This window comes from Oryctolagus cuniculus, chromosome 3 (assembly GCF_051225735.1).
Source record: "Oryctolagus cuniculus isolate XC-2025 breed Fujian yellow rabbit chromosome 3, ASM5122573v1, whole genome shotgun sequence".
Taxonomy (NCBI): domain Eukaryota; kingdom Metazoa; phylum Chordata; class Mammalia; order Lagomorpha; family Leporidae; genus Oryctolagus; species Oryctolagus cuniculus.
In genome coordinates, this window is record NC_142869.1 from 39,024,712 (window position 1) to 39,050,370 (window position 25,659).

The 25,659-nt window shown below is 43.9% G+C and overlaps 1 protein-coding gene and 1 long non-coding RNA gene across 4 annotated transcripts in view; one reads left to right on the forward strand and one right to left on the reverse strand.

Moving 5' to 3' along the window:
- Positions 1–258: 258 nt before the first annotated feature.
- Positions 259–1,918, reverse strand: LOC138848950 (uncharacterized). 2 transcript variants are annotated; one of them, XR_011387162.2, is made up of 3 exons: positions 1,734–1,918; positions 1,006–1,107; positions 259–480 (listed from the first exon to the last, which is right to left on the reverse strand). It is a non-coding gene; the product is annotated as an uncharacterized LOC138848950 (long non-coding RNA). The 2 variants fall into 2 exon arrangements; XR_016231954.1 differs by having other exon boundaries at positions 1,015–1,107; positions 1,734–1,896.
- Positions 1,919–2,093: 175 nt separating this feature from the next.
- ORC2 (origin recognition complex subunit 2) overlaps positions 2,094–25,659 on the forward strand; it is a 51,720-nt gene continuing 28,154 nt past the window's right edge. For both annotated transcript variants that reach the window (XM_017343017.4, XM_089330104.1), the window contains exons 1-7: positions 2,094–2,360; positions 7,311–7,359; positions 8,873–8,972; positions 9,598–9,744; positions 11,022–11,111; positions 19,982–20,074; positions 21,216–21,247. In XM_017343017.4, the coding sequence (XP_017198506.1) occupies positions 8,879–8,972; positions 9,598–9,744; positions 11,022–11,111; positions 19,982–20,074; positions 21,216–21,247 (456 nt within the window). In that variant the 5' untranslated portion in view covers positions 2,094–2,360; positions 7,311–7,359; positions 8,873–8,878. The remainder of the gene's footprint in view (positions 2,361–7,310; positions 7,360–8,872; positions 8,973–9,597; positions 9,745–11,021; positions 11,112–19,981; positions 20,075–21,215; positions 21,248–25,659) is intronic.

Here is a 25,659-nt window from a genome sequence, read left to right on the forward strand (position 1 = left end):
GCTGGAGCTTAACCATTGTGCCAGAAACTTTTAAAGCCAGACCCTACAATATAAACTATAACCCAATTAGCTGCTATGTCTCTACCCCTTATGATGTACACAATATTAACTTGATCATCTATTTCTCCACTTGGGATAGTCTACTGCCCTACTCCAAACTTCTGTGAGTACATGAGGAGTTGCCATTTTATGTTCCCTTCCAGGTTCAATTTCGTGCCACCCCTAAATCCTGTAAATCCATTCTGAATGGTACAGCTCTTTGGCTTTTTATTTGTTTATATTTATTAAGATTTATTTGAAAGAGAGTTACAGAGAGAAAGAATCTTCCACCTGCTAGTTCACTCTCCAAATGGCCACAACACACAGGGCTGGGCCAGGATGAAGTCAGGAGCCAGGAGCTTCTTCCAGGTCTCATGTGGGTGCAAGGGGCCAAGCACTTGGGCCATCTTCTACTGCTTTCCCAGGCACATCAGCAGGGAGCTGTATTAGAAGTGGAACAGCTGGGTCTCGAACTGGTGGTCAAATAGGATGCCAGCACTGCAGGCAGCCCTTTCCCACTACACCACAATGCCAGCCCTGGCTCTTTGGTTTTAACCTATCCAAGTATCAATCTAAAACTGTTTTCCCCACATACACCACAAAAACAAAATCTAAACTTATCACTCACACCAAGGCCTCTGTGTCTGTAGACAATTTTTTTGAACATTTAGCGAGGGATGAAGGGGAGTTTGTGTACATCAAAAAAGTAAAGACACACCAGTTGAACATATCTTTTCAATAAGCCTAGATCTTCAAACTTTTTAAGTACTCCCCAAGCCTCCATTGACATTAGGCTGTTTTCTATTGTCTGTGTCTACTCCAATGCAAATAAAAGTACCCTTCTCTTTCATTTTCCTTACTCCAGCTAACCAAGATGAAACAGAGGTAAGAGATGTACCATCCTGTTTCTATCTCAGTTGTACCCCCTGAACACTGCCAAATGGTGTGACTCCATCTCGTCCTTACCAGGCATACCTCCTTTATCCAGTGATCCTTCAGTGCAAACATGACCAGTGCCTAGGAGGAGCCAGCCCTTCAGAATAACAGATCCATTCTTTGGGGGATCTTCTAGATGGAAAAAACAAATGTGTGTGTGCGTGCGTGTGTGTGTGTGCTTCAATTTAAAAGGCAGAGAGAGCTTCCAATCGCCAGGTCACTTTGCAAAAGCCAGGGCTGGGACAAGCAGAAACCAGGAGTCAGAAACTCCACCAGGGTCTCCCACGTGGGTGGCAGGGACATGAGGCATCACCTGCTGCCTCCCACGGTGGGCATTACAGGAAACGGTCAAAGTGGTGGATCCGCCCTTAGGTGGGAAATACTCAAAACTATTCAACCGTCCGGTTTTGGTTTAAACATGGCGTCCTCCAAGGAAATTGTTTCAGATTCCTTCTGGCCAGTAATTACTGCACTTGCTATGTATTCGCTTTTTTCTCAATACTGTCTACCCTGCATATTTACTGAGAGGGCGGAGAAAGCGTTCATCCCGTTCCACCTGGTATCTAATGTCGTACACAGGGGGACCTCTGTAGTCTTGTTTTCCTCATTTTCTCTCTCCGTTCACTCCACTTCCCCTGCCTCTTGCTCCCATTAGCAGTCTGATTCCATCTCCATAAATGGGCTGCAGCCCTACTACTTCCTGTTTATAGAAAGAACTGTCTCCCCCTCCTACTCCAAACCTGGAGATGAACTCTTACCTTTCAAGGTCAATGAGGAAATAAAAAAAAATTCATTAGCTTTTTTTCTCAAAAGAGGGTAGCTAAGAAAAACCAACGAGCCTTAAGACTGCCTCAACACAGCAATCAATCAGCCGACCGAGCTCCCACAAACTTCCTCAGCCCCAATCGACACTTCCTTCTCCCTTCCCCGGAAACGGAAAGAGGGCAAAAAAAAAAAAAAAAAAAAAAAAAAAAAGACCCGAACTCAGTGCTTCGGGATTCGTTTTCCTCTGGTTTCCTGGGGAGCAGGGCCGACTGCCAGGCGCCGACTGGTCGGGAGAACTGTCGGTCTTGGCAGCAGCCGTTTTCTATTGGGTGTCCCAGGCACCGCCCCCTATCAGGGCGGGAGATTCGGTGTGGAGCGTGTAGGCCTCCCATCCCCCAAGACGGCCTCCGCTGCTCCCTGGCAGGTCCCTGCGCGTGCACCGTGTAAGGGAAGAGCTTGGTGTTTCCTCAGAGGCGGAAGGCGTCTTCCCGGTCGACGACGCTGCGGGACAGCGTCCGTAGTCGCTAGGCTGCCGCAGCCGTGCCTGGCGGAGACTCGGCGGCGCGTTGTGGGGCGCTGGGCACCCTGCCTGCCTTTGCTGCTCGGCTCCGGGCTGTGAGGTGAGTGCGGGTGCGCACGGCGGAGCTGCGCGGCCCGGAGCTCCCCCTGGCCCTCGGGGCCGGGTCGCTGCGCCTCGCTGTTTGCCGTCGGCCGGCTGCCCGCGGGCCCCGGCAGCGGGAGACGCAGGCCCCAGTCCGTAGATGCTGGCTGGGGGGCGCGCGGGGAGGACCGTTGGCCCGGCTGCCCCGCTGTGAGAGGCCTGTGTGCAGCGACCCCGGGCCCCAGCTTGCCCGGCTTCCCGCCGGCAGTTGGTCGGCGGACGGTGTAGATGGACGGGGAGAGCAGGGAAGTGCCCTTAGGAGAGGGGTCCGCAGGGGGCGACCACGTCCCGGGACCTCGGCGGCAGCGTGGAAGCGCCGGGTGAGCCTTGCGAACCAACTGTCGCCTTGGGGCCGTGCCTGGTCGTAAAGGACCGAGGAACTGGGCTCTTTGGGTAGAGCTTTGTAAGGCGAAAGGATGTGGGAGCATAGATCCCCCCACGCACACCCGTGACCCCGTACCTTCGAGTAATGACACATCACGTTAAATGCGCAGAATTGAGCACTTACGGAGCACGTTTCTTGATAGACGTTGAATGGCAGAGCAGAATGGTTCAGGTGAAGTTTTAAAGTCTGAATACCGGTAACAGCACGTTTAATGAGCACTTCCCGTATGTTGGGCACATCGTCCTTCTTAATCTTTATGGCTTTGGACAGCCTCACAGTTATAAAATGTGGAGTAAAGAACTCCAGGGGCCGGCGCTGTGGCGCAGCGGAGCCCCGGTCGGCAGTGCTGGCATCCCATTTGGGCGCCGGTTCGAGACCTGGCTGCCCCTCTTCCTATCCAGCTCTCTGCTATGGCCTGGGGTAGCAGAAGAAGATGGCCCAACTCCTTGGACCCCTGCACCCACATGGGAAACCTGGAAGAAGCTCCTGGCTTCTGGCTTCGGATCGGCGAAGCTCTGGCCATGGTGGTCATTTAGGGAGTGAAGTAGTGGATGGAAGACCTCTCTCTGTCTGTCTCTACCTCTCTCTGTAAATCTGTCTGTCAAATAGAATAAATCTAAAAAAAACTAGAACTCAAGTTTATCTAATATTCATATTGGTACCCAACCGTTAACCTATACTGCTTTCTTTACAAAAGGATTTGCCTTGTTAAAAAATTATAAAGAATCCTCTCAGCGGAGAGTGTATTGCTGTGATCTGTGACTTGGTGCAGCTGTGTTGAGCCCCCAAGGGACTGCCTTCTTTGATGGGTCATAAAAGGTCACTAAATATTTTCATTTTACTGTGTGACTATTAGGTAGTGTTTTTTTAGGAATTGTTGGATAGGATGAAAGGAGGGTAAGTTTTCTTATAAAATCTTTGTAGGAATTTCTCAATTTGATGATTTTATACTATATAGTAAGATAACTTGAAACATAGTAAAGGCAATGCTTATTTAAATGTGTTCAACTTCAAGAGACTAAGTTAAGTTCCTCTGTCCAGGCAGTTTTTAGGTAAAATACCATGAGGAAATTGCTGGACAGTACTCAGGTGTCTAGAATATTTCTTTTTGTTGTTGTTTTGTTTTTAAAGATTTATTTATTTATTTGAAAGGCAGAATTACACAGAGAGAGAGGCAGAGAGAGAGAGGTCTTCTGTCCGCTTGGTTCACTAAGCAGCTGGTCACAACGGCCAGAGCTGTGCCTATCTGAAACCAGGAGCCAGGAGCTTCTTCTGGGTCTCCCACATGGGTGGAGGGGTCCAAGGACTTGGGCATGCTCTCCTGTTTTCCCAGGCCATAGCAGAGAGCTGGATTGGAAGTGGAGCAGCCAGGACTAGAACCGGTGCCCATATGGGATGCTGGCACTGCAGGCTGTGGCCTTACCCGCTATGCCACAGTGCTGGCCCCTAGAATATTTCTTTCAAGATTTATTTATTGTTTTGAAAGTCAGTTAAAGAGAGGGAGAGACAGAGAGTGTGATCTTACTGGTTCACTCCCCAGATGGCTGCTTAGGCATGGGCTGGAGCAGGCTGAAGCCAGGAACCTGAAGCTTCATCCAGGTCTCCCATGTAGGTGCAGGGGTCCAAACACTTGGGCCATTAGCAGGGAGCTGGATTGGAAATGGAGCAACCAGGACACAAACTGGTGCCTGTATGGGATTCCTGTGTTGCAGACACTACATTGCAACTCCAGTTCCTATAATATGTTTTTAAATTTTCTTTGAAAATATTTTTTCACCCACCCCTAAAAGAACTAATGAACTTGGCAAATGAGTATTATGTAATGATCCTTTATTACTTTTTTCAGTTGGACTGCCAGCTCAGAGCCAAAAATATTTTGCAGGATTTTATTTTCCCCTTTTCTTTGTATCTTCCCTAACCAGACTTCCTATTACTGTTTATAGATTGTCATTTATTTTATTGCATTTGCACATTGCCCTCCCTTCAAATTCTTTGTAGAGCACAGCAATATATAATAAAAATTTTAAAATGTACCTTATGCTGAATCTGGCTATGCTCTTTGAAGTATGCTTGATAGAACTAGTGTTTGTGGCTGGGTGTTTGGCCCAGCAGTTTAGAAGCCACTTGGGATGGCTGCGTCACATTCTGAGTGCCTGAGTTGGAATCCTGACTCTGCTTCCTAATCCAGCTTGCTACTGATACACGCCCTGGGAGGCAGCAAGTAATAGCTCATGTACTTTGGTCTCTGCCACCCACATGGAAGACCCTAATTGAGTTCCTGGCTCCTGGCTTCAGCCTGGCCCATCCTTGACTGTTGTAGGCATCTGGGGAGTGAGCCAGTGATTGGGAGATTTATCTCTGTGTGTATGTGTTTGTTTTAATAAAATGAAGATTGGCCGGCACCGCGGCTCAATAGGCTAATCCTCCGCCTGCAGCGCCAGCACCCCGGGTTCTAGTCCCGGTCGGGGCACCGGATTCTGTCCCAGTTGCCCCTCTTCCAGTCCAGCTCTCTTCTGTGGCCCGGGAGTGCAGTGGAGGATGGCCCAAGTGCTTGGGCCCTGCACCCACATGGGAGACCAGGAGAAGCACCTGGCTCCTGGCTTCGGATCAGCGTGGTGCCCCAGCTGCAGCGGCCATTGGAGGGTAAACCCAATGGTAAAGGAAGACCCTTCCCTCTGTCTCTCTCTCTCTCACTGTCCACTCTGCTTGTCAAAAATAAAAAATAAAATGAAGATTAAATAAAAATGTTTTTAGGCTGGCGCCGCGGCTCACTAGGCTAATCCTCCGCCTAGCGGCGCCGGCACACCGGGTTCTAGTCCCGGTCGGGGCGCCGGATTCTGTCCTGGTTGCCCCTCTTCCAGGCCAGCCCTCTGCTGTGGTCAGGGAGTGCAGTGGAGGATGGCCCAAGTGCTTGGGCCCTACACCCCATGGGAGACCAGGAAAAGCACCTGGCTCCTGGCTCCTGCCATCGGATCAGCACGGTGCGCCAGCCGCGGCGGCCATTGGAGGGTGAACCAATGGCAAAGGAAGACCTTTCTCTCTGTCTCTCTCTCTCTCACTGTCCACTCTGCCTGTCAAAAAAAAAAAAATGTTTTTAAAAAAAAGGAACCAGTGTTAGTTAGCCTAATGATTTGGAAACTTGGAGGAACTATAGAAGCCTTATTTGTAGTACCAACATGTGTGAAGATTATTAAACATATTATATGGAGCCGGCACTGTGGTGCAATGGGTTAAAGCCCTGGCCTGTAGTGCCAGCATCCCATATGGGCGCCGGTTCTAGTCCTGGCTGCTCCTCTTCCGACCCAGCTCTATGCTATGTCCTGGGAAAGCAGTTGAAGATGGCCCAAGTCCTTGGGCCCCTGCACCCACATGGGAGACCTGGAAGAAGCTCCTGGTTTCAGATAGGCACAGCTCTGGCCGTTCTGACCATCTGGGGAGTGAACCAGCGGATAGAAGACTTCTCTCTCTCTCTCTACCTTTCACTGTGGCTCTTTCAAATAAATAAAGCAAATCTTTAAAAAAAAAAAACACTCAGAAGATATAAAATAAATAAATAAATAAACAAGCATATTATGAATAGTTTCCAGAAGTCTAAACAAGCATTTAGGATAACAGATTTTTATTTAGCAGCAGGAGAGGTATGTGATATAATAGACTGATCAGTAACTTAGCCAAGCATGCAGTCAAACCTTTGTTTTAATCCTTATGTAGTATCTAATTGTATACATTTTGGAAATAGTTTAGTAAGTAATTAATCTCAATTTACCCATCTGTAAATTGGGAAGATAATATATTATATAATTGCTATATATAGCTATATATTTATATTAGGGGCTTCAAAAAAATTTTAATAAATTCACATTATCTGTTAATTGTTTTTCCATGTATTTTTTGAAGCCCATGTGTGTGTTTAGAAAGAGAGGGACAAAAAAATACCTACTTCAGAGAATATAAGGATTTAATAAGCTGGTGTACAGAAAAGTTCCTAACCACGGTGCCTGTACATAAAAGTACCTAACAACAGCCCCTCAAAAATCTTACTTATTTTATATAAATATAGGAAATTGTTACCGTATTATACAGATATGTAAATTTATTTAATTTTTTTCTCAGATTTCCCATAATAGGAAGCAATGTCATAACTAGAAAAATGGCCCAGGAAAACATTTTACTGACAGTGGTTATGTAAATTATGAAGTATTTATTATCTTTACACACGAAGTATAAGCTTCATAGAGGATTGTGAGGATTAAATGAGAATACATTTAGAGTACTCAGAACTATGTCTAGCCCATAGTCCATGCTCAGATTTTGTCTTGTCTGCTCCCACCCCTAATCCAGATGCTCTGTTTCCAGGGTTCCCTGGCCACAATGGTCCTTTAGTGTACTGTATGACAACTTTGGCATTGTAAAGGCTACATTTATGTATTTGTCATTTTTGTTAAAACTTGTGGACTTGGTTTTGCCCATTTGTTTTCATACTCCTAGGAGCTGACCCTGACTGAGTTCTTTTTCCTATTACAGGTGACTCAAACTGAATTTTCCAGCTACAGAATGCATAGTTCCTCAAAAGGTAAATAAAAATTGAAGTAAGTTATTTAACAGTGCTAGTTGTCAAAAGAAATTTGGCAGCATTCAGCTATCTGCATGCAAATAACTGACTTAAGAGAGATGATCAGTATTTTGTGTCAAAGGAAAAGACAAAAACAGAATTTGTAAGAGGAGAGAGAAAAATTGAAGAATGCTGAATCTAGTTCATGTTTTTTGAGTTAACTGATTAGCTAGCAGAAGTTGGGATGGTCGTTAATTAGGGTTAGGCCATTGACCTTATAAATTCTGAAACTAAATTTTGTCAGAATAGAGTTAATCAAGTTTTTTCTTGTGAAACTCTGAAGTTTGTTCAGTGAGGAATTGACATAAAGTGTTAGAAAAATTTATGTTTACTATTCAGTTGTCAAAATAACATGGAGAGCCGTATTCATAATTGTAAAATTGCCTTGTAAGCATGCAGTAACATTTAGGTTCTTGAGGGTTATGTGTCCAGGCTTGGTGCATTAAAGAAATATCAATCCATTCTTTGTTTGGCTGCCCTTTTTTTTTTCTTTTTTTAATATTTGTTTCATTTGTTTGAAAGGTAGAGTTAGAGAGAGATAGGGATAGATAGATCATCCATCCACTGGTTCACTCCCTAAATGGCTACAGAAGCCTAGCCTAACATCTTCATCTGGGTCTCCCACATGGGTGCAGGGGCCAAAGGACTTGGGCCATCCTCTGCTGCTTTCCCAGGTGCATTAACAGGGAACTGGATCAGAAATGGAAAGGGATACCAGCATTGCAGGTGGCAGCTTAATATGTTATGCCACAGCGATGGCCCCAGCTGCTTTTTTTCTTTTCTTATATATATATATATATATTTTAAGATTTATTTATGTATTTAAAAGGTGGAGTTACAGAGAGGCAGAGGCAGAGAGAGATATCTTCCATCTGCTAGTTTACTCCCCAAATGGCTCACAACTGCTGGAGCTGGGCCGATGTAAAGCCAGGAGCCTGGAGCTTCTTCCAGGTCTCCCATGTGGGTGCAGAGGCCCAAAACTTGGGCCATTTTCCACTGCTTTTCTGGGCTCATTAACAGGGAGCTGTATCGACAGTGGAGAAACAGGGACTTGAACCAGTGCCCATGTGGGATGCCGGCACTGTAGGCAGCAGCTTTACTCCTTATGCCACAGTGCTGGCCGCCCGACTACCTCTTTTCTAAACTCGAATGTATTAACTCTATTTTATTATGTGACTGTTATGTAAACTGGTTAGTGCTTTCTTTATTAGCAGAATTTTTTCTTGAAATTGTATTTCATTTACCTTACTCTTTTCAAGTCTCAAACATCTCTGCCTCTTTTGATTATTCAGATAAAGAAGTGAGTTAATGACAATCCAGAAACATAATATTAGTAAGATAATCCGTAGTATCTATTTCATACTTTAAAATACTTTTTAAAATATTATATAGATAACATGTATTCATTATGTGAATGTTTCTAAGGTGGTTGGTGTGAATCCATCATCACTTTTGAATGATGTATTTTGTTTAGGTTGTGATGAATAAACTGGAATTAAAAGAAGACAAGATGCTGAAGGTTCAATTTGTGGGAGATGATGATGTTCTTAATCACATTCTTGATAGAGAAGGAGGTACTGAATGTGTAATTGAATAGTTTTAATGTAATGTTTATATATTTCATTTAGAATTTTATTATTTTGAGAATATATCAACTACTCGATCTAGTAACACTAAATAAAAACTATTAGTTTTTCAAACTTTAATTGAAAATTTAAATTATAGTTATTAAAATAATTTAAAATAATGTAGCCTTATCTAAAATGAAATATTCACTAGTAATGGTAAATGATAATAACCCAGTTGAAAATAATAGTTATTTTGACCCTCCAAAAATAAACATTTTCTTTTTTTTTTTCCCAAAAGCTGTAAAGAGGCAGAGGCAGAGAGAAAGCTTCCATTTGCTGGTTCATTCCCCAGAAAGCCACAGTGGCCAGAGCTGTGCCCATCTGAACCCAGGAGGCTGGAGCTTCTTCCAGGTCTCCCACGTGGGTGCAGGGGCCCTTGAAAGCTTTTTTTGAAACTTATGCAAATGGTGTGAAAGACCGTTGAATATTTTTAATCAAAGAGAAAACAATCACTTTTCTCCCAGCTTTTAAGTAATGACAATACAAGTAGTAGAGTTTGTTTACTTATTTAAATGTGACTTTAGAAAGAATTTATATCTGTCATGTTCTAATTCTTTGAATGTTTTTATAGGAGCTAAATTAAAGAAGGAGCGAGCTCAGCTTTTGGTCAACACAAAAAGAATAATAAAGAAGCCAGAATGTGATTTGGAGGAGGAAGTTGACCAGGAAGTCTTAAAAGATCAGAACTATGTGGAAGTTTTGGGAACGAATGTTCAAGGTATTTGAGGCAGGGAAATATATACTTGTATTTCTGTTAATGGTAGAAATTGCTTTGCAGGATGCACAGAAATAGTCTGGCTGTTAAGCAGTGTGCTATATTACTACATTTCTTATCTGAAAAAAAAATTTGTTTTAAGTTTTTTTTTTTTTTTTAAGATTTATTTATTTGAAAGTCAGAGGTTACAGAGAGAAAAGGAGAAACGGGGAGAGAGAGAGAGAGATCTTCGATACACTGGTTCACTCCCCAGATGACTGTGACAGCCAGTGCTGGGTCAGGCTGAAGCCAGGAACCAGGAACTTCATCTGAGTCTCCCATGTGGATGGCACAGAACCAAACACCTGAGCCATCTCCCACTGCTTTTCCCAGGCTATTAGCAGGAAGCTGGTTCAGAAGTGGAGCACCTAGGACACAAACTGGTGCCCCTATGAGATGCTGGCATTACAGGCAGCTGGCATTACAGACTATTTAGGGAAGTTGTTTGTAGATAGCACAGTCTGGCTGTTTCTCTAAATTCTTAAAATCTATACCTGAAAGAAAGGTATGTTTCTGGAGTACAAGGTCTTGGTCCTCCACCATCCCAAAATGCTTTTTTTTTTAAAGATTTATTTTTTATTTACTTGAAAGGCAGAGTTGGGAGGGAGGTAGTGTGGGAGCAAAAGAGAACACAGCCATCAGCTGGTTCACTCCCCAAATGTCCACAGCTGCTAGGACTGGGCCAGGCTGAAGCCAGGAGCCTGGAACTTCTGGTTCTCCCACGTGGGTGCAGGGGCCCAAGCACATGGCCCAGCTTCCACTGCTTTCCCAGGTGCGGAAGCTGGATTGAAGGGGAAACTGCTGGCTGTTGGCATCTGTGTGCAATGCACGTGTAGCAGGTGGAGGCTTATTAACCTGCTATGCCACAACACCAGCCCCTGCAAAATGCTTTCATAGGTGGATCTGGTAATAGGGCGTAGTCTTATGAACAGTGTAGATTCTAAGAGATTCTTTATAAGTTAGCCGTTAGAACCCTCTGAGACAGATGTGCTCTATTTAAGTATGTATGAAAAAAGTTTATGGAAAAATAGAAGATAAGTTTATTTTGGTGCAAAAATTTTTGAACTCTGTGCATAGTTTCTCATAATGTACATTTTCCCATGAAGTTTCTGAAGACTGCTTATGTAGTTTGCTCTTCAGGCAAGGCAATGAGGGGTACAAATCATAAGTTACTATCTTTTGTTTTTCCTGTTAATTAACTTTGCTCCTTTTCTAAATGCATGTTGAATTTTCTCTTTCAGAATCCTTGAAAAATGGCTCTGCTACAGATGGTGGAAATAAAGTTTATTCTTTTCAGAATAGAAAACACCCGGAAAAAATGTCTAGATTAGGTATGTTGCTTTTCTGATTTTTATAATTGCTTCACCTTTGCTAAGGTGTGTTTAACTATTTTCCCCACACTTGTCATCCTGTTGCTATCACTAAAATGAGAACAGTTTCCTAAAAGAATGGTGTCCATTAAAACAGACATTAAGTTCATTTGTTTTCCAGGCACTGATGTCTTCTGTTCATAGCTGGGCCCCAAGCTGCTCATACGAGTACCTGGTCTTTGTTGTTCTTTTGTTCTTACAATGTTGAGCCTAGTTTCTTACCAAATTTCTGTGAAATGAGTGACTTAAGAGTCACAGAGATACTGTGGATTTATTGAAAAAGTTTTATAATGTATATAGAAAAAATTTTTGTATTATAGAAAACCATTTAACATAAAATTACTAACACTGTGTTTTAACATTTTTCTCACTGAAGTTAACTGCCTAACTGAAGTTAACCAATTACATGGGAGTCGCTGATTTTCAGAGAACCAGATTGATAAATTATATATAACTACCAAAGCTAGATTGTTGGTTTAATTCTTTAAAAAATTCAGATGGCATTGTATTTAGATCACCTGTCAGATAACCATATATTACTATTCTAAGTGATGATTTCATATAATTAGACTAAGATATTAGACTAGAAGTAGACTAAAGGTTTGAATTTTGGAAGACTTTGTAAAACACAGGCAAATATGTCCAGGGTAGAAAATAAATGTAAACAAAAGGGCAATGGCAGAAGTACCAACTAAACTAGAGAGGACAGGGAGAAGTTACTGGTATGAAGAAGGGTAGAACTCATAGGAGTAATCAAGTAGAAGTACTCCATGTAGGTAATTCTTCCTGCTATAAAAGACAGTTATTATATGCTTGAAAATTGCTAAGGGAGTGGATTTTAAGTCTTGTTCTCACCACAAATAAATAAATACATGAGGTTCAGTACACAAAAGTGTTGTTTTTTCAAAGGAAAATAGACTGATTAGCTAGGACCCCATATTAGACTGATGAGATACTATCCATTAGGTAAAAAGGACTTTTATTTTAAAGCTTCCGGTATGTTGATGACTAGTGTATTGTGTAAAATATAATACAGGTTATCTGGTTGGCTGTACGACGGCATTTCATTTACTATCATGAGAACAGGTATGATGTAAGAGCAAGAAAAGAATTATAAAAACTATAAACCTGATTGAAAATAATGATGATAGTTGATTAATGTAGAGCAGAGGTCAACAGACTTTTTCTGTAAAGGGCTATATAGTAAATATTTCTATCTCTGTGGGCTAGATAATCTCGGTTGTGACTGCCCAATAGGCACATACAATATGTAATGAATAGTATGACTGTTCCAGTAAAACTTTACTTAAAACAGATGGGGCCAGGTTTGGCTCATAGGCTTATAGCTTGCCCACCCTTGTCATAGAGAATCACTGTAACTTGTCATTCATAGCTGTAACTAAATAGTTATGTGTTAAATAGTGATTCAGTATGTTAAATGCTTGTATGGATCCAAGTTCTCTGTCTCTGTCTTTATCGCGCTTTTTTATCTTAAATAAACAAAAGCTAACGGTCAAAATTTAAATGTAAGGGTGAGTGTTTGGCATAGTGGGTAAGATGCTGCTTGGGATGCCTGCATCCTGTATTGGAGAACCGGGGTTTTGATACCCAGCTCCACTCCTGTTTGTGGTTTTCCACTAATGCAGAAGAGGTAGCTGGTGATAACTCAAGTGGTTGAATTCTTTCTCCCAATTGGGAGACTGAGTTGCTGTCTCTGGCATTGGCCTGTCCCAGCCCCAGCTGTTGTAGGCATTTGATGAGTAAACCAGCAGATAGGAGATCACTCTGTCTCTCTTATCTCTGCCTTTGAGCTAAATAAATGAAATAAAATCTTCATCCCATATCAGAGTACCTGAGTTTAATTCTTGGCTCTTGCTCCTAACTCTAGCTTTCTACTAATGCAGACCCTCAGAGGCAGCAGTGGTGGCTCAAGTAGTTGAGTTCCTGTTACCTGCTTGGGAAATCTGGATTGAGTTTCCAGTTTCTGGCTTTGTCCTGGCCCAGTCTTGGCTGTTACAGGATTTGGGAAGTGGACTTGCAGATGGGACCATTCTCTCTCTGGTTAAAATAAATATAATAAATAAAATACATGAGTAAATGCTTGTAGCATACTTTTGAGCAAACATTTTGTATATCAGTATTTATAGCTTGATATTTGACAAAGAGCTTGTTTCTTGCTTGGATAATATCTACACTTTGTCTTAATGGCACCACAGAAGAAACAAGTCTTACAGAGGTATATTGACAAAAATATAAGTTTTAAAGCATTATCAGCAAACTTAAGATATCCTCTTTTTTTTTTTTTTTTAAAGATTTATTTATTTATTTGAAAGTGTTACACAGAGAGAGGAGGAGAGGAAGAGAGAGAGTGTCTTCCATCCGTTGGTTCACTCCCCAGTTGGCTGCAATGGCCAGAGCTATGCCAATCCAAAGCCAGGAGCCTCTTTGGGTCTCCCACGTGAGTGCAGGGGCCCAAGGACTTGGGCCATCTTCTGCTTTCCCAGAGCATAGCAGAGAGCTGGATCGGAAGTGGAACAGCTGAGACTTGAACCGGAGCCCATGTGGGATACTGACATTGCAGGCGGATGCTTTGCCCTCTATGCCATAGTGCCGGTTCCAAGATAATCATTTTTAACTCTAATTCAAAATGATGTGAACAAAATAAAAATTATCTGATAGTGCATTCTCACAATTCCTCTTTAATCATTCATTAGAAACCAATTCAGTTTTTTAGCCTGTAAAGTTAGGGTTAAATTGATATTACCATTACCTTTTGGTGAACAAATGGATTCCAGACTTTATATACCTTTGGATTGAGATTAATAAATTAACTTGAAATATCTTATAATGTATCCTATTATGCATAGCAAATACAGAGCTAAGGCTAGATTTGACTACATGTAAGCTTATTTATTTATTTATTTATTTTACAGGCAGAGTTAGACAGTGAGAGAGAGACAGAGAGAAAGGTCTTCCTTCCATTGGTTCACCCCAAAAATGGCCGCTATGGCCAGTGTGCTGCGCCAATCCCAAGCCAGGAGTCAGGTGCTTCCTCCTGGTCTCCCATGTGGGTGCAGGGGCCCAAGCACCTGGGCCATCCTCCACTGCCCTCCCGGGCCACAGCAGAGAGCTGGACGGGAAGAGGAGCAACCAGGACTAGAACCCGGCACCCATATGGGATGCCGGCGCCACAGGCAGAAGATTAACCTAGTGAGCCATGGTGCCGGCCCCATACATGTAAGTTTAACAACAAATGAACTGGTCCCCTGTTCAATGAGATGTGTTTATGAGCTTGGATATTTTAGCAGTTTTAAATAACTAAAAGTTACTAAAAAAAAAAAAAGTTACTAAACATTCCTTTTTACTTAATGTACTCATCATAAACTGCTAAATTTGTGGACTGATGCTAGCCTATGGATCATATACTTTTGAGTAGTAATGATATATAGGATTGCAGAACATGATGACATTATTTTATTTTGGCCCTAGATTAGAGATGCAGAAATGGAATGAATATTACTTGTTTATAATAACATCAGCATTTATCTTTTTTTTTTTTCTTTTGAAAGGCACAGGAAGAGAGACAGAGGTTACATTCACTGGTTCACTCTTCAAATGCCTGCAAAAACTGGGGCTAGACCAATCCAAAGCTGGGAGCCCAGAATTCATTCTGAGTCTCCCACAGAGGCAGCAGGAACCCAAGGAACTTAGGCCTTTGCTTGCTGCCTCCCACCTTAGCAGGAAACTGGAATTAGAAGCAAAGCTGGGACCTGAACCTAGGCCCTCTGATAGCAGATGGGGGCATCCCAAGCTGCATCTTAGCTGCTTTGCCAGACTCCACCCCAAGTATTTAATTGTGAAAAAGACTAAAGTTGTGGTAGAGTAGTGATTGACCTGTAACTTTCATCCAGAATGAACTCATTTATTAGAGCTATCTTCTTAAAACATTCTGTGGAAAAGGGATTTCCAGAGATCACCCTCAGTAGACAACAGTATAGTAATGCATTGGTTTTAGGTGTGAGGGGACCAAGAAATGTTGAAGACAGACAGTGAAACTAATTGAAGATAAGCAGGCTGAACAGGAAATACAGATATTTCTTAGCTTATCGGTGTAAGGTAGGGCCATATATGTAGACCCCTGCCAACCACATGGGAGACCCAGGAGTTCCAGGCTGCTGGCTTTGGCCTAGCTCAGCCCTAGCTGCTTTCAGCCATTTCAGGAATGAACCAGTGAATGAAAGATCTCTTTTTCTATCCCTTTATCTCTGTAATTCTGCCTTTGAAATAGAGAGTAAATCTTAAAAAAAAAAAATAGTAGTAGTAGTAGTCGTAGTCGTAGTCGTAGTCGTAGTCGTAGTCAGGGGCCGGCGCTGTGGCACAGTGGGTTAACACCCTGGCCTGAGGCGCCGGCATCCCATATGGGCACCAGTTCTAGTCCCAGCTGCTCCTCTTCCAACCCAGCTCACTGCTGTGGCCTGGGAAAGCAGTAGAAGATGGCCCAAGGCCTTGGACCCCTGCACCCACATGGGAGACCCAGAAGAAGCTCCTGGCCCCTGGCTTCGGATCGGCTCAGCTCCGGGCATTGCGTCCATCTGGGGAGTGAACCATAGGATGGAAGACCTCTCTCTCTCTGCCTCTCAACTCTTTGTGTAACTCTGACTTTCAAATAAATAAATAAATCTTTAAAAAAGTAGTAGTAAAAGATAAGCAACAGGAACGAATTCACAAAAAGTTTTGAGAAAGGATAAGCAGTGACGTCATAAAAATTAATTCTGTTTCAAATCTTTTTTTTTTTTTTGACGGCAGAGTGGACAGTAAGAGAGAGAGACAGAAAGGTCTTCCTTTGCCGTTGGTTCACCCTCCAATGGCCGCCGCGGCCAGCGCACTGCACTGATCCGAAGGCAGGAGCCAGGTGCTTCTCCTGGTCTCCCATGGGGTGCAGGGCCCAAGCACCTGGGCCATCCTCCACTGCACTCCCTGGCCACAGCAGAGAGCTGGCCTGGAAGAGGGGCAACCGGGACAGAATCCGGCGCCCCGACCGGGACTAGAACCCGGTGTGCCAGCGCCGCAAGGCGGAGGATTAACCTAGTGAGCCGCGGCGCCGGCCTGTTTCAAATCTTTTAAAGCAGCATTTGAAAGCCTAAATGATGGAATTGTTTTACTTGAAAGTAGTTCATTCAGAAGTCATTTATTGACTTCCTACTATGGAGGATGGAGGATATAAAAAGGTACTTCTTCACAGAATGGTTATTAGTTACTATACCAGTTGATAGCAGTGGAAGCAGAACAATTGCTCCTAAGTTTAATGAATGCCATAACAATGGTACCTGTTTATATCGAGCAGTTATTAAATGCCAGGATCCGTGCACAATGCATTATATGTACATATGAATTAAGGAACCTGTTGAGATTAAAAATTGAAGAGGTTAAACAACTTATCCAAAATCACTGACAGGTTTAGATCTCAAGCCTGTTTAACTTCAATCTGCACCCTTAACTGCTCTCCAGCCTCCATAGGATTATGTGCAACCTACAGCGGTTGCCCTCAGTAGAAAGCGATCTTTTGGAAGTAAATCAAGGAATGTTCTAGAGGTGGTGGTGCCAGTTCTTGAGGGATGAACAGGAGTTTGCCAGGGAGACAAGGGGATATTCAAGAGAATGCTTGATCTGTTTGGCAACTGAGATGAGGTATGGTTGGAGAACAAGTGCAAAATTTTTTTAAATATTTATTTATTTATTTCAAGGTCAGAGTTACATAGAGAGAGGAGAGAGAGAGAGGTCTTTCATCCAATGGTTCACTCCCCAATTGGCCACAATGGCTGGAGCTGCACTGATCCAGAGCCAGGAGCTTCCTCTGGGTCTCCCACATGGGTGCAGGGGTCCAAGGACTTAGACCATCTTCTACTGCCTTCCCAGGCCATAGCAGAGAGCTGGATCAGAAGTGGAGCAGCCGTGTCTCGAACCGGTGCCCATATGGGATGCCAGCACTTCAGGCCAGGGCATTAACCCACTGTGCCACAGTGCTGGCCCAGCAAAATAGACTCTACAAAGATAATAAGTTTTAGGGAACTGAATAATGATGAGTGGGCCTGTATATCAAGCAAAGGAGTATATATTCTATCTGTGGATAAGGTGAGGAGTCAAATTATGTTGTTTTTTTGTTTGTTTGTTTTTTTTTTTTTTTTTTTAAGGCAGAGTTATGGATAGTGAGAGATCTTCCATCTACTGGTCCCTCCTCAAATGGCTACAACAGCCCAGGCTGGGCCAGACTGGGCCATCCTCCACTGCACTCCCTGGCCACAGCAGAGGGCTGGCCTGGAAGAGGGGCAACCGGGACAGAATCCGGCGCCCCTACCGGGACTAGAACCTGGTGTGCCGGCGCCGCTAGGCAGAGGATTAGCCTAGTGAGCCGCGGCGCCAGCCCAAAGCCAGGAGCTTCTTTTGGGTCTCCAAGGTGGGTGGCAGGGAACCAAGCATTTGGGCCATCTTCTGTTGCCTTCCCAGGCACATTAGCAGGGAGCTGGATCAGAAGTGGAGCAGCTAGGACTCAAACTGGTGCTCATATGGGATGCTGGTGCTGCAGGCCATAGCTTTAACACGCGAGCCACAGCACCGGCCACCATGGGATGGTTTTAAGCAGGGATGTTTTCTGATCAGCTTTGTGTGTTAGCTTGTGCCAGTGGAGGGTAATCTAAGTGCTTGAGCCCCTGCCACTCACATTGGAGACCTGGAAGAAGCTCCTGGCTCCTGGCTCCTGGCTCCTGACTTTAGCCTGGCCCAGCCCTGACCGTTGTAAGCCATCTTGGGGGGAACTGGCAGATGGAAGATCAGTCTTTTTGTCTCTCCCTCCTTCTCTCTCTCTGATTTTCAGATAAATAAAATTTTTTTAAAGAGCTAATGCTAGCAGTATTAACTGGCTACTCTTGGAGTCTAGACATATGTGGTGAGAATCAGAGTGAAGGTAGGAATTGGGAATAGAATAAGAGATGCAGTCAAGAATGGGATGGGGTGAGGAAGCTGATTCTAGATACTGTAACATCTTGATAGAGGCACTGTGAGGTAGCATGGGGAATACAGGAGGAAGATTTTTTTCAGGTAAAGATAATCAAACTGGCATTGTACCTGGTGCTTATTAGAGATGTTGAGTTCGGGTCATCCAAGAGGTATTTGGGTAATCTATATCTGTATTCTTCTGTTTTCTTCCCTTCTCCATTACTTTTGAAGTTTAATTGTTGCCTTTTTTTTTTTTTTTTAAGATCTATTTATTTACTTGGAAAGCACAGTTGCAGAGAGGGAGACAGAGAGCACATGCCCGGTATCTTTTGTCTGCTGGCTCGCTACCCAAATGGCTGCAACAGCTGGGGCTGGGCCAGGCCAAAGCCAGGAGCCAGGAACTCCAGCCAGGTCTCCCATATGGGTGGCAGGGACCCATATATTTGGGCCATCTTCTGCTGCCTTTTGAGGTGCATTGGCAGGGAACTGGATTGGAGGTGGAGCAGCCAGAACTCCAACCGGTGCCTATAGGGGATGCTGGCGTCACAGATGGCAGCTTTAACCCGCTGTGCCACAATGCTGGCCCCTAATTGCTGAATTTTTATGTTCCTTATAAAACCAGTATCATTTCAGAAATGGCTTTTTGTTGATGTGAAGTTTGTTGTTTTTTCCTAGTCTTGTGGATCAGCGACCTTTAATCCAAAAGTGTCTTTTTGTTTTGTTTTGTTTTGTTTTGATGTAAAGATAGGACCAAGGACAGAGTGTTAGCATGCCCAGAATGTAGGGAGGATATAGACAGTAAAGAAGAGCTGGAATAACTATCAGCAGTAGCCAGGGGACCAGGATGATGTCACAGTACCCAAATGGAGGTATAATTTTGAAGAAATATTTTAAAACCCTAGTATCATATAGTTTAAAAACCTAGAATCATATATAACACCAAGGACATTAAGTGGGGGCGGAGGGCATTGTATTTGTGGAGACTGTCAAAAGGATTTATGATTGAAGGATAAAAGCTGGCGCTGTGGCTCACTAGGCTAATCCTCCGCCTGTGGCGCCGGCGCCCAGGGTTCTAGTCACGGTTGGACTAGATTCTGTCCCGGTTGCTGGTTCTGTCCCGGTTGCCCCTCTTCCAGGCCAGCTCTCTGCTGTGGCCAGAGAGTGCAGTGGAGGATGGCGCAGGTGCTTGGGCCCTGCACCCGCATGGGACACCAGGAGAAGCACCTGGCTCCTGCCTTCGGATCAGCACAGCGGTCATTAGGGGGTGAACCAACGGAAAAGGAAGACCTTTCTCTCTCTCTCTCTCTCTCTCTCTCTCACTGTCCACTCTGCCTGTCGGGGGAAAGAAAAAAAAGATTGAAGGATAAAAATGGAGGCATGGTTAGAAAGGGTTCAGGAGTTGATAAAATGGCTTTAATTTGCATAAAATCAGCCAAACCATTAAAAAAAGAAAAAAAGGAAATGAGATAACTTAATGTGTACTGTTTTTAAAATCTTAGAGTGCCTGGGACCCCGTCCCACCTCTGCTTCCTATCTACCTTCCTGCTGATGATACCCTGGGAGGCAGCAGATGGTGGTTCAAGTACTTGGGTCCCTACCATCCACACGGGAGACCCTGCTCATGGCTTCTGCATGGCTCCGCCCCACCTGTTGAGGGCATTTGGCAAGTGAACCAGCAAATGGAGGATCCCTCTATCTCTCTGTCATTCTGCCTTTAAAAATAAATAAAAATATTTTTTGAAAAAAAAAATTCAAGATTCAATGTAAGTGAAATAAGGCTGTTTCCTTTTTTATGTGCTATTGGCCATTAATGGATTTTTAAATATATTTTTTTATAGCTTCAGAACTTGCAAACACACCAAGAAAAAGTGTTTCATTCAATTTGAAGAATGGTCCTGAAATTATGATAAATATTCCACAAAGTAGCAAAGGTAAGACTTCAATTCTTGGGTAAAAATTTCCATGTTAGAGTATGTTATTTTTTATCAGTGAGTTTTGTATGTTTTCCTCTTTCTGTTCTGAAAATGCATTCAACAATGTATTTAATATTATAACTTGTATGCCTTAATGTTACCATATTTAGCAGTCAATAAAAGGGAAAAAAAAATCTCTGTTCCCTGATGTACAAGTGACAGGGTCAACTGGACATAATCACTAGTCCCAGTGTCATTTGCTTAAGTCAGTGAGTTTGTTAAAGATGTGGCTTTGGCAAATACTGTATGAAATAAGGCTTTTGAGGTTTTCAGTGCTTTTAAATTGTGGAGAACTGTGGGTCAGCTTTTTTTCTTTACTTTAAATGAACAGATTATGTATTTTAAATGTTTATTGGTTTTTATATACTTGAAATGCAGAGCAGCCAAGTCAGAGCGAGGGAAAGAGGTCTTCCATCTGCTGGTTCACTTTTCAAATACCCGTAACAACTGGGGTTGGGCCAGGCCACAGCCATGGAATGGGAGGAGCTGAAGCACTTGAGCCCTCATCTGCTGCCTCCCAGGATTCGTTGGTAGAAGCTAGATTGGTAGTGGATTTTCCTAGACTGAAACTCACATTCAGATATAGGTTGCAGGCATCCTAAGTGGCAGCTTAAACCATTGTGCCACATCTCTGTCCCAGGAGCACCTGTTTTTGCCTTGATCAAATGATTTTAATATTTATGGTGGGCAAGAGATTCAGAGCCATGTTATATATGTGATCTGGTATCTTCATGTTCAAGTTGAATCTGCAAAGTGGCCTGGAGTGGGCAGTTGTAGCCAGTTTGAGTGAAGAGAAGTTTGTTCCTTCCCCAGAGCTCCAGGGTGTGATTGCAAACAAGAACCTCTCTAGGAATGACTGGGCCAAGTGAAAGGGCCTGGGGCCAGTGTACTCGCTATGGAAATGCGAGAACTGCCCGTCACTAAGGGAAGTAGTTGTAAAATTAATAGTGATAATTAAGCCTCTCCAACTAATTGAGAATTCAGTAAGTTCTGGTAACTTCTGCATAGAAATTCAAACTTCTCTTTTCATGAAACTAGACCATAATGATAAATGAAATATTTCTTCTAAGTCATGTCTTTTTTTGTTTTCATTCTTTAGGACAGTCTGGTTCAGAAAAAGTTCAGCTAAAGGTAAGCAGTTGACTAAAAACAAGCAAAAACCTGAGTGTTAAGCAGCCATTTCATTTAGTAAATTAAGTAGTGCTTTGTAATTTACAGGTATTAAATACCTAACTTATAGATGAACAATTTGAAGTTCTGAAAGGTGAAGTGTGTGGGGAGCAACTCGGACTAGACTAAGTTACTGGAATTAAGACTTATTCTATGCATCTGCTCTCCCACAATATGGCGCTGAGAGAAAGAGACCAAACAACTTCTACACAGCTGCCTCCAGTTCGACCAATAACCTGCAGGAGCTGATCTCGCTCCTGATTGGAGGAGAGCAGCGTGCTCGGCGTGTGGGTAGCAGAGTTGGGATTGGTGGAAGAGGACTATAAAGGAGGAGAGAGACAACATGCACCAGGAACACCTGAGGAACATCTGAGCAGCCCCCGAGAGAGCTGGCCAGCGGTGTGCCGCTCCCCCGCAGAAGTGGGGAAAGTGGCAGGGGGAGCCGCCCCTCCACGGAGGTGGAGGGGTCGGCAGCCAACCCGGGAAGCACCAGCAGTAAACCCGGGAAGGGCCGAGCAGACAAAAGAACAGCGCAGGGTTTAGTGTCATTCCTCTGCGAAGAGGGGGAGCGACAGAAGTGATATGCCTGGAAAATGAAACCAGGCCTTCTAGACCCAACTGTTGTGCTCTTTCTACTATGTCAGAATTATCCCTGGATATTTCTTTTTATCTGCTGGTTCAGTCCCCAAATGATTGCAATGATCAGAAGCAGGAACTCCATCTGGTCTACTCAAGTACTTGGGCCATCTTCTGCTGCTTTCCCAGGTAGATTAGCTGGATCAGAAATGAGCAACTGGAACTTGAACCACTGCTCATATGGGATGTCAGCATCTCCTGCTGCACCACAGTGCTGGCCCTGATCCTTGACAGTTTTTAAGTTAATAGAGCTGACCTGAGAAATGTATGGATTTTGATTTGCTTTTATGTAAAATATTCTTTTGATTCCTAGGAAATTAATTCCAAGTTTCATCAAATCCATTACTCTGTCCTTTTATAATTTATATTTAAAAATGAACTTGGTTTAGATATTCATTACAGGGTAGTTGAAAGGAATTGATTTTTTTTTTTAATCTCTTCCTTTGGGCTTTTGTGGTTTTATTTTTCTCTCTCTCTTTTTTTTTTTTTTTTTTTTTTTTTGACAGGCAGAGTGGACACTGAGAGAGAGACAGAGAGAAAGGTCTTCCTTTTGCCATTGGTTCACCCTCCAATGGCCGCCGCGACCGGCGCGCCGCGACCGGCGCACCGCGCTGATCCGAAGGCAGGAGCCAGGTGCTTTTCCTGGTCTCCCATGGGGTGCAGGGCCCAAGCACTTGGGCCATCCTCCACTGCACTCCCCGGCCACAGCAGAGAGCTGGCCTGGAAGAGGGGCAACCGGGACAGAATCCGGCGCCCCGACCAGGACTACAACCCTGGGCACCGGCGCCGCTAGGTGGAGGATTAGCCTGGTGAGCTGCGGCGCCGGCTTATTTTTCTCTTATGTCTTGTCAGCTGGCCCTGCCTGGATATGAGCAACTCCAGGTGGGCACGGAGGAATGCAGAGTGTTGAGTGTGTGAGTAGTGATTGTGTCCAGGCCTAGGTGGTTACAGATCGAAACACTACTGGGCTAAAGAGCACTCTGTTAGGGCTGGCACTGTGGCAGAATGGGTAAAGCCGCTGCCTGCAGTCCCAGCATCCCACATGGGTACCAGTTTGAATGCTAGCTGCTCTACTTCCCATCCAGCTCCCTGCTAATGTCCTAGGAAAGCAGCAGAGGAAACCCAAGTGCTTGGATCCCTGCACCAGCGTGAGAGACAGGAAGAAGCTCCTGGCTCTTAACTTCAACCTAGCCCAGCCCTGGCTGTTGGTGGCTGTTTGAGGAGTGAACCAGCGGATAGAAGACCCCTCTCTCTCTCAGCGCTCTCAGATCAGAAATGATTATAGACGTTCAAGGCCATGACTATAGCCTGTGCAGGAATATCCTTTTTGGGTAAGTTTAGATATGTCAGCCTCTGTTGTCTTTTGTTTTTATTTTAGGGTTTTTTTTTTCTTTTTTCAAGATTTATTTATTCATTTAAAAGGCAGAGTTAGAGAGAGAGAGAGAGAGAGAGACAGAGATCCTGCATCCACTGGTGTAGTTCCCAAACAGCTCCAATGGCCAGGACTGGGCCAGGCTGAAGTCAGTAACCTGGAACTCTGTTGGAGTCTCCTGTGTGAGAGGCAGGGACCCAAGTGTTTGTACCATCTTCCCCTGCTTTTCCAGGAGCAATAGGAGAAAGCTAGATCAGAAGCAGAGCAGCTGAGACTTGAACCAGTGCACGTGGGGATGCCTGCACTGTAGGCGATTGCTTAACCTGCCGTGCCACAGTGCCAGCCCCTTCAGGCATTTTAGCAAACCAGCCAATGGATGATCTCTTTGCTCTGTCTTTCTACCTTTCAAATAATTAAAAATAAATTAAAATTTTAAAAATTGTTAGTATCTTGATCAGAGAAATTTGAAACATACCGTAGTACACTTTATGAATCCATTGATAGAGGATCAGCTAATTTCTTAGCGTACTATTATGAATATCCTAAATTGCATTTTATTTGTGGCTGTTATCAAGAGCCTATCACAAAACAAGAGACTTAAATTTTCTATCACATTTTCATGTGGAACGGATACTTTATCTTCTTATCAGTACTGTTGGAAATTAACGTGTGCAACCATAGACATTTTAAAGGGCTAGAAATTCAGAGGTATCAAATACAGATTAAGTGTCTTTTCTGAGACATGCTTGGGACAACAATATTTGTTTTTTTGATTTTGGAATATTTATATAAAGTTTACCAGTTGAGAGGCTGGCGCCATGGCTCACTTGGTTAATCCTCTGCCTGCCGCACCAGAATCCCATATGGGTGCTGGGTTCTAGTCCCAGTGGCTCCTCTTCCAGTCCCGCTCTCTGCTGTGGCCTGGGAGGGCAGTGGGGGATGGCCCAGGTGCTTGGGCGCCTGCACCCGCATGGGAGACCAGGAGGAAGCATCTGGCTCCTGGCTTTGGATCAGCACAGCGCCGGCCGTAGCGGCCATTTGGGGAGTGAACCAACGGAAGGAAGACCTCTCTGTCTCTCTCTCTCACTGTCTGTAACTCTACCTGTCAAATAAAAAAAATTTACCAGTTGAGCAACCCTAATTGTAAAACTTTTTTTTTTTTAAAAAAAAGGTTTATTTATTTATTTGAAAGGCAGAGTTCAGAGAGAGAAAGGGAGAGACAGAGATCGTCTATCTGCTAGTTCATCACCAAATGTCCACAAAGACCAGGGCTGAGCCAGGCTGAAGCCAAGATCCAGGAGCTTCATCCAGGTAACCCATGTGGGTTGTAGGAACCCAAGTACTCAGGCCATCTGTTTTTTTTTTTTTTTTTTTTTTTTTTTTATACAGGCAGAGTTAGACAGACAGAGAGAAAGGTTTCCTTCTGTTGGTTCACCCCACAAATGGCCGCTACAGCCAGCACTGCGCTGATCTGAAGTCAGGAGCCAGGTGCTTCATCCTGGTCTCCCATGGGGGTGCAGGGCCCAAGCACTTGGGCCATATCCTCCACTGCACTCCCAGGCCACAGCAGAGAGCTGTACTGGAAGGGGAGCAACTGGGACAGAATCTGGCACTCCAACCAGGACTAGAACCCAGGGTACCAGCGCCCCAGACAGAGGATTAGCCTAGTGAGCCGTGGCGCTGGCCTACTCAGGCCATCTTTTAAAATTTTTTTTTTAGTTTATTTGAAAGCCAGAGTTAGTTAGAGAGGGAGAGACAGAGAAAGAGATCGTTCTTCTGCTGGTTCACTCCCCAGATGGCCACAACAGCCAGCACGAGGCCAGGCAGAAGCAAAGAGCCAAGAGCTTCTCCTGGGTCTTCCACGTGGTAGCCAGGGCCCAGCTGCTTGTGCTGTCTTTCGCTGCTTTCCCGGGCTATTACCAGGGAGCTAGATCGGAAGTGCAGAAATAGGGAGCCAAAATGGGATGCTAGCCTCACAGACAGCATCATGGGCCCGTTTGCTTTCATGCCCTTCATCACTACATTCTGATGCAGTGGTTTAAAAGGCTAATATACTTGTTTTTTCTATTCAAAATAATAAAAATATATTTATATCTTACAAATGTCTCAAATTCAATTTCTGTATCACTCTAGTAATTATTTGAAATTTATGTTGTATTTGTTGTGCTGTTTTTAAAAATCCTACCAATTTTTTTTTTAGTCAGACTTTTTTTTTTATAAGATTTATTTATTTATTTGAAAGACAGAGTTACAGAGGCAGAAGCAGAGAGAAAGAGGTCTTCCATCTGTTGGTTCACTCCCCAAAAGGCTCCAATGGCTGAAGCTGGGCAGATCCAAAACCAGGAGCCTGGAGCTTCTTCTGGAT